Consider the following 9,127-nt stretch of genomic DNA (forward strand, 5'->3'; position numbering starts at 1 on the left):
CAGATAGTCACACAGTCAGAATTTGTGACGAAAGTTGCTCCTCCTTTTACGCATAAAAAAGAAAAAAACCAGTCTTTTTTGTTGCTAAAGAAGAAAAAAAAAACAAGAAAATTTCAGAACAGGTTGCCTGAAAAGTGAAATCCGTTTTATGCAACAACAAATATAATTCAAAGAAAAACTCTTTGGATAAAATTTATAAACAAAAAAAACATTTTCCTTTTTTTGATTTTTGAAATGCATAGGATAAAACGATAGAGCGGAGTGGGTCTGGCACGGACGCAAACAGAAACACGATTCACACAATTTAACAATTTCACATCAGTGTCTGTCTAAACGACAAAACTAGCGTGTGGACACTGCACACATTCATGAAAATTACGAACACATAGACCCACACACAGGCCACAGTCACTCCTCTCTTATTTTTCATCTTTTTTATTATTCTTTTCCCATGCTTTTTGTTTTCCCCTCGTGCAAACGTCTATTTTTATATTTTTTATTTTTATAAAACATTACTCAGAAAAAATAAACAATGTTAGAAAAAGAGAGCGAGAAGGTGATGATATTGTTAATCTGAAAGGGAGAGGAAAATGACAAGAAAGAGGGAGCTAGAATAGAAAGTGACGGTTTTTGTTTAATTATTTAACGAGTTATTTAATTTAATATAATATAATATGATATATGATATGGAAAGTGGAAGGAGAGAGAGAGAGAGAGAGAGAGAAAAGAGAGTTTTTAAGAAAGAGGGAATAAAACAAAAGAGGGTAAGCTTAGTGTGGCTGTTTAGTGGGTACCCTTGTTGCCCTCATAGGAAGTGAGAAACAAGGCTAGTGAGTCCCATTGGAATTTTTTTTTTTGTGGCTGAAGAAGGTGAAAAGGGGGCAAGTTTCACTCTTGAAGGGTTTTGAGGGGTGTCAACTTGTGTTTGGAGACTCCGAGGTTGAGTTTGAAGGTGCATTCTTTGAAGGGTGTTTTTGTTATGGGTTCTAGTTGTGGTTGTGGTGTAACTCTTGTTCTTGTTTTCTGCTTATGGGGTGTGTTGATCTCCCTCTCTTCTGCTGCTAGGCTCAGTGCTTCAAGGCAGAAGCTTGAGGTTACTAAGCATTTGAATCGCCTGAACAAGCCTCCTGTTAAGACCATTCAGGTCTCTCTCTCTCTCTCTAGTTTTAACTTTATGTTTGTGTGTGTTTTGGGGTGTTCTTCATCCACCCCATTTTGGTGTTTCTTCTTGTTTTAATCTGTTTGGCACCCAATGAAGTTTTTTTGTGATAAAAAAGATTACCTTTTTTTTTTTGCCCTTGTTTGCTGGAGGGGAGATGCTACTGCAATGGTTCTGTACCTTTCTAACATTTTCACTTAAAATAACCCATCTTGCAAGCTGCTGCTACTGATTTTTTTTTTTTTTAAGTATTAGATGATTTCTTTTCTTCTCTCTTTGTTTTATAAAATGTAGATCTTTTATGTGGATGTGCTGATTTCTCAAGCCAACTAAATTTTGCCTTTAATCTTTTATATGGAACTATTGATTGAATTTTTGAAGCAGTCACTAGAAAGTACTGTAAGAAAGTAGGCAATGATTTTCCTTCTTTTATTTATTTGCTTTCCCTTTTTAATCAGCTACGGGGTTTTAAGAAGTAGAAAGAAAGATATTGGTTTTAATTTTGTTACATAGTATTTCAAATGTTAATAATATGATGATATGATTTTGTCAATGTTGCAGAGTCCAGATGGGGATACAATAGACTGTGTACCTGTTTCGAAGCAGCCTGCATTTGACCATCCTTTCCTCAAAGATCACAAGATTCAGGTCCATTTTCCTCACTCAAGATCTATTCTTTCCCTGTTATTTGCCTTCATTTTTATGTATTATTTTTTACTAATACCATGCTTTGATTTAACAGACAAGACCTACTTTCCACCCTGATGGGCTTTTTGAAGAGAACAAGTTATCTGAAAAGCCTAAAGCAAAAGCACATACCCCCATCACTCAGCTGTGGCATACAAATGGTAGATGCCCTGAGGACACAATACCTGTCAGGAGAACCAAGGAGGAGGATGTTCTGAGAGCAAGTTCAGTGAAACGGTATGGTAGGAAGAAGCACAGAGCAATCCCTAAGCCTAGGTCTGCAGAACCTGATCTAATTAACCAAAGTGGTCATCAGGTAAGAACTGTTTCAAGTGCCTTGTAATGCTATCTGGTTTTAAGTAGTAGCCTTGGTCCAATTTCCTAATGGTGTTTTTGTGTGTTGTTGTTAATCAGCATGCAATAGCATATGTTGAAGGAGACAAGTATTATGGAGCAAAAGCCACTATAAATGTGTGGGAACCCAAGATTCAGCAGACTAATGAGTTCAGCTTGTCTCAGCTTTGGATATTAGGAGGCTCATTTGGTCAAGATCTTAACAGCATCGAAGCTGGCTGGCAGGTACTAAGAAATAATAGTCATTATTTCATTCATACCAAGTGTGCAATCTAAGTACCTGTCTTTGACTAAGAACTATGATTGTAAATTGTAATGACTTCATGTGCATGATAACAGGTTAGCCCGGATTTATACGGTGATAACAACACACGGCTATTCACCTACTGGACGGTAAGCTTCTAATGTTATAAGCTTGCGTAGTTGCGTGACATATGAGGCTTTCTTTTTTTGTTCTACTGTTTGTCTTAGTAAAAAAAAATATTTTTTTTATAATCAAACTCACTTGCTGTATTTTGCAGAGTGATGCATATCAAGCTACTGGCTGCTACAATCTTCTTTGCTCGGGATTTATTCAGGTCAACAGTGAAATAGCAATGGGTGCAACCATTTCCCCAGTTTCTGGATACCGAAACTCTCAGTTCGATATCAGTATCCTTATCTGGAAGGTAAAATCCCAGGAATTTTCCTGGTTATTAATCTGCAATTAGAAACCACCCTTTAAGCATCATGGGTCTCATCTCATTATTCTTCCAACAAGGTGTTTGGCATGTGGACCATTTTAATGTCCCAAGTGTTTTGAATTCTTGGAAACCTATTATCTTTCAGCCATTTATGAAACGTGACATGTGGAGATCCAAGATGCCTATGTTTGATAATGCCATAGCTAGTATGGAATCTTGAGTTTTTCCTGTGTTCACTTATTAACAGGGTAGTAAAAGCTTTTTTACTTGGGTGTATATATAAAGAATTCTTGGTGGCAGTGGCACCATAGTTAGAATCTTTTTTTATATCACAGATCCTTTGGTATCTCCTTCCAATTTCTTTTGATCAGGATATGGACCCCAATTTTAATTGATGATGGGGACACTGTTAACAATTCAGCCTGCAGGAACTTTGAAAAGTCATGAATTGCTTGTACTCATGCCTATAAATGCACAGAACACATGTTGTATTTTCAACCTTCATGCCCTTTTAAATTACACAAAATGCTCCAACAAATACTTTAGTCATTAACTTTGTTACTTGTGTATTTGTATTAATTAGTCATCTTTTCTATTTTTCCTCCTTCTAGGATCCAAAAGAGGGACACTGGTGGATGCAATTTGGGAATGACTATGTATTGGGGTATTGGCCTTCTTTCCTGTTCTCATATTTGGCTGACAGTGCTTCCATGATTGAGTGGGGAGGTGAAGTTGTTAACTCTGAGCCTGATGGTCAGCACACATCAACTCAAATGGGAAGTGGTCATTTCCCTGAAGAGGGTTTTGGCAAAGCAAGCTACTTCAGGAACATTCAAGTGGTTGATAGCTCCAATAATCTCAAGGCTCCCAAAGGCATTGGCACCTTCACTGAGCAATCAAATTGTTATGATGTCCAAACAGGCAGTAATGGGGATTGGGGCCATTACTTTTACTATGGAGGCCCTGGTAAAAATCCCAATTGTCAATGAGTAATGATGAGAGGTGAAAGATAAAAAAGTAAAAAAAAAATTGCGGCCTCTCTTGTATCATTCAATGCTTGTGTTAAAGTCCTTCCTTTCTTCTCCTTCCATCTTGTATACCCTTACCCTTTTCTGTAGTGGAAAGTTTTGACTGTTTTTTTTTTCTTCTAATATTGAAAGATTCTTCATGTAAGCTAGTGGAGAAGTGTGGCCAAGTTTCTCAAAAGCCTAAAGAAACAGGCCTGCCTTTATAACATCATCTTTGTATTTTATTTCTTTGTCCACTCCTCCTCCCTCTATAGGAGTGTTTGTCAATGGCAATGGTGCTTACTCCCAGAATGAGTCGCTTAATGTAGTTCCATAATTTTAAATGATTATATGGTACCTATGGGCCATGCTTTGAATGAAAAATGAGTCAAATAAAAAAGTGAAAGGCAGTGTGACCAATGAAAGAAAAAAAAGGAAATTGTATTATTTAGCTTTGTACTAAAAAGGGTTGCATGTGAGTGGCTGACAGTACTATTTGTTTTGCATTTCAACTTTTTTCGTGGAAAAAGTGGCCCACTTCTTCCCACCCCACAATTTTCAATCGCTTTCTCCATCCTGCAAAATGCAAATCTATCGTTGTATACTATTAAAGCCTGTGAACATGCGGTGCTAAAAGTCGTAGGTCCAGCTCCTTTATATGGATTTAGTTTTCTTGCATGATAACTATATTATGTACTACTATTCATTAAGATTTAAGAGTCACTAATAGTATCATCTTAAACTAAAAATAGAAATTTTAAACACTGAAGGATTGGATTAGCCGTAAAAGAATGTAATGTTAGTATATGCACACTTTTTCAAGATTTTAGTTATGCAAGTTATTTGGTGTTAAATTGATACAGGGTGAGTAGGTGTTAAATTGGCTATTCCTGCATCCTAATTATTTTTTTAAATGTTAAATGTTATTAATCTAAACAGATTATGTATATTAACTCATAAAGTGTAGATATTTATATACATGAAGAGATAAAATCACATAGGTGTAAGTTGTAACAAATAAATTTTGGAAGTATGTTATAACCCAGAAAATTTATTTTTTAGACAATCTTTTTCTTTAATTTTTTTAACATAAAATATTAAAAGGTTGAATATAATGTAAAAAACTATAAGTCATCATGTTATTTATTTTTTTTGAAATGGCAGGTAATTCACTTTTGTTGTCATCATGTATCATGTATCATGCATATTAAACAAAAGGTTCTTAGTGACTCATTGCATTTGCAGGTGAGTTAGCTTAGTTGCGAGATAAATATTTGACAAAATTGATTTTGAAATAATATGGTTTATATTTAAATGTGTTATTATAAAATTAATTTAGAAATAAAATTTAATATAAAATTTTGAATCTAATATAAAAATTACTTAAAATTCTTTTAATCCCGAATTAATTCTAAATTATTTTATAATATTAAACCAAATATATAAAAATATATTTAAAATTAATTCTTCAACTTGAAACAACAACACTAATTCCATAAATATAAAATAAGATGCTAATTAACATGCAAACTGAATATGAGCATGGCTGCGACCGACATCGGTGCTGGCATATATGCTTGGCTAATCTATCGAAAGTCGAAACACGTTGATTGAACAATGTTCTGATTTCTGAGTTCTGACCAAAGTTAGTGCCCGAGTCTGCACAAGGTAATGAGTAAGGTTACGACCTTTGTTAAAAAAAAAGAAAAAAAGTTACCACCTAACCTACTAGTCTTCAAATAATAATTGATGTACCATATCAAAAATGTATCCGCTACTAGTATTTGTTGGTCATTGTATGACTTCTTTGTAAATATTTTTTAACATAATTCAATAAATTTGATAATGAAATTTATTTTTACTCCAATACTGTTTTATAAGAATCCAAAAAAGATGTCTTAACTATTTGGTCGATCGAGCATTGCAATGAGTCAATTACATTTAATTAGGAGTCAATCTTTGCAACAAGCAAAATTTTGATATCAAGTTTTTTCCTTTTTTTTGTTAGTCATTTTTTTATCCATATAAATGAAAGACGTGTCCTAGTGATTACTCAATCAACTGGGATAGTCTCTTTAATAAAATGAAAATGCATTGTTTCATCTCCTCAAATCTTGTATACTTTTGAGGAGTTGTTTAACACTTATTAAAATTAGAACATTATAAAAAATATATTATCTTATGATTTTTTTTATATATATATAACATGTTATTTCCATACCCATGTAACCAGAGCCTACCCTGGCAGTGGCAGTGGTAGGTTTACATGTCGGTGATGCCAAGCACAAAACTCCTTGCAAACCCAGTGATTTGTCAGCAGCTCAATTTGGTGTATTGGTTTAGGCTCTGTGTTAGTGTTATTGGTTAATGTTCTGCACAAATTTTGGAAAGGGGCACCGCAACAATGTCTTCAATGTGTCAAACAAATGCAATGAAATTGTACACCATCAGCATCGATATATGGATTAATTAAACTTGGGATATATAATTCAAAAATGAACTTGTCTTTCAATTCTGTTTTTTTTTTTTTAATTTTTATTTTCTGTTACATGTGTGTGCAAACACATGTATTGGAGTGTCATTAAAACGTATCCAGATCTAGAGCATATTCAACCCTCTACCATTTTCCGTAGTTTTGATGAATAGTATCGGTTCTGATATGTAGATTTCCCGAATATTAATACTCAATTAAATTTAACGGGTTTTGAGAGGGAGACGAAGGTTCATAATTGGATAAAAAGTTAGCACCGATGAACTTTAACATTATGATCCTACGAGGATGTATATGTAAAGATTTTGATATCCAACTCAGTGCATACTGATACAGGATACAGGTAAGAGATAAAAGTTAGAGAACACTCCAATTCCTATGGAATCTAGTTATATCATGGGCTAATTTGTTTAAGTTTATTTTTATAATTTGTTTAAATAAAATAAGCTATTTTTTATGTTATTGTTTAAATGGTTTACTCAAAATAAATAATTTTATTTTTTTAAGAAATAAATCTTAAATGCTTTTTAAAAAATACTTCTATAAAAAAATTTACTTTATAATTATTTTTTTAAGTTAAAAAAACTCACCCTCACACTATTTCTTCTTGGCCTGTTGTGACAGTGAAGAATGGTGTGACAATTGCTTCCATCACTAAGCAAATAATAACAATTTGATATTATTAATTGAATTTGGATCATGATTCAATTATTTACATTATATTGTAATTCCTCCATGATCCAAAAGGTTCTTAATGAGGTGTCTATGATGTTTGATTATCAACTAACAAAAACAAAACTAATAAATTAATAACTAATTTTTTTATAATAAAAAGAATCCTAGTTTATTGGGTCAACTCATTGGCTTGTTTAGGAGTCAAGAACAATTACCCTTGTTCCCCCAAGTCAGGGGACTTGGTCAAAATCATTCTTCTGATAACTTCAAGGTCTTTTAAAAAATCATCCTAGTATTTTTTTTTTTTTTTGGATTTGACAGTGTGAATGTACAGTTATTTGTTTTGACGGTTGCTTTCTCTTAATGCTTTCGATTTTCGTTTGGGATTTTTTTTATATTGCCTATTTTTCTTTTGACTTGTATCATTCTTATTTTCAAAGTTTTTTTTTTGGTCAGTTGAGTTGAGTTTTGGTTATCCTTTTCAGTTTCCTAGATTTTTTTTACTTTGCTGTTATGTTTGGTTAATAAAAGAAAGTGAAAGGAAAAAAAAGTAAGAAGAAAAAAGTGAAAGAAAAAATATATTTAATATCTTTAGTTATAACTTGAATTTAAATATTTAAAAATAAAAATAAAAATAAAAATAACAATATATTAAAACATAAATTATTCATCATAAATCTATAATATAATTTATATGTTTAAAATATTTATTTATGATAAAATTTAATTATAATGTAATTTATATATTCATAAATATTTATTTATTATAAATAAAAAAATTCAATCTATAAATTAAATATTTATTCTGTTATTCTGGGCACTAGTTGCTTGTAAACACCATTTGGTGAGACACATATCTCCTCTCATTGTTCAAATTTCATTTCCACTCGCATATTCTGGATCACAAGTATTACAGCCATATTTCACGAACTTTTTTACAATACAACGCCATTGTATTGACTAGGACTTTTTCACGCTCTTTTTGAGTAAATTCAATGTTTTTTTTTTTTTACTTTTTAAACTTCTCTGTATTTAATTGTGTATATGATTAAAATTAAAATCCATTTTGAACAACTTCTCATCAAATCATGAATTTTATTTAAAAGGTGTTTTTTACGGTTGATTATTAACAAACGTAAGTAAATCAGTAAGTAAGAACCCAAAATGACTCAAGAAAAAAATGTCATAAAAAATGTAAAAACAAAATAATCATAAAATAAAACTATTTTTTGACAGCAAAAGGACCATTGTACTCTATTATCTAGAGCCTTGTAAAGCACCAACTGTAGAGATTCTTCATCAGTAAATATCCGAATGAGTTTCTAATAAAATTCCGACAAGACTCGTATTGAGAAGTCAATAATAGTCCCAGTAAAAAGGACAAGAAAAACGAGAAGAGAAAAGAAGATTATGAATTAGATGTACAAAATGCTACACATAGAAAAAAAATTAAAATTCTTAAAAAGAATGTAATGAAGTAAAATAACCATAAATTAAAGAGGAAAACTCACCTTCAATGTCTATTAAATAAAAGGATTCCAAATTAATAATGAAAAACTTCATAATGAAATAGCACAGCTAATTAATATGAGATAAAAAAATTTGGAATTGCAATAAAAAGTTAGCAATGAAGATATAACCGTGGAATAAAAAGGGAAAAAATAAAGCTGTAAATAAAGTCTCGCTCTCTCTCTCTATATATATAAATATAACAAAGAAGAACAACCTCGTCGAAGGAGGTTTAGCTAGAGATATAATGTAAAAAAATAAAAAAATGCGATTATATGAAAAGCTGTAGGATATGAATTAATAACAGAGAGAAAGAGAAAGAAGATGAGAATGTTTTGGACCAGTGGAGTACAATGAAATAAAAACAAAAGGAAAAAATCATTAGTATACATAGAAGGTTAAACATTTCGTAGAAAATCAAATGCACGAGAAGAGAACATGTGTTACTTTTTAACAAAGCAGAAACTATATTTTTTATAGAAGTTTTTTTTTTTCGGAAGGTATTTTACAGAGTTATGGATAGTTAGATAAATATGTGGTTTAAATAAAATTGAATGTTTGA

At 31.8% G+C, this 9,127-nt stretch overlaps 1 protein-coding gene across 1 annotated transcript; it reads left to right on the forward strand.

Moving 5' to 3' along the window:
- The first annotated feature begins 575 nt into the window (after positions 1-575).
- Positions 576-4,199, forward strand: LOC100776799 (uncharacterized). Its single transcript, XM_003531230.5, has 7 exons — positions 576-1,144; positions 1,721-1,807; positions 1,902-2,162; positions 2,261-2,425; positions 2,540-2,593; positions 2,722-2,868; positions 3,495-4,199. Exons 1-7 carry the CDS (start codon positions 980-982, stop codon positions 3,870-3,872), a joined length of 1,257 nt encoding a protein of 418 aa, XP_003531278.1. The 5' UTR covers positions 576-979; the 3' UTR covers positions 3,873-4,199.
- Positions 4,200-9,127: the final 4,928 nt, after the last annotated feature.

This window comes from Glycine max, chromosome 8 (assembly GCF_000004515.6).
Source record: "Glycine max cultivar Williams 82 chromosome 8, Glycine_max_v4.0, whole genome shotgun sequence".
Lineage (NCBI taxonomy): Eukaryota > Viridiplantae > Streptophyta > Magnoliopsida > Fabales > Fabaceae > Glycine > Glycine max.

Excerpts from the sequence above, each read along its gene's own strand:
- LOC100776799 (XM_003531230.5), top strand. The coding sequence starts at position 980 with ATGGGTTCTAGTTGTGGTTGTGGTGTAACTCTTGTTCTTGTTTTCTGC. Across the intron at positions 1,145-1,720 it reads CTCCTGTTAAGACCATTCAG|AGTCCAGATGGGGATACAAT; the intron begins GTCTCTCTCTCT and ends TCAATGTTGCAG. Across the intron at positions 2,869-3,494 it reads TCAGTATCCTTATCTGGAAG|GATCCAAAAGAGGGACACTG; the intron begins GTAAAATCCCAG and ends TCCTCCTTCTAG.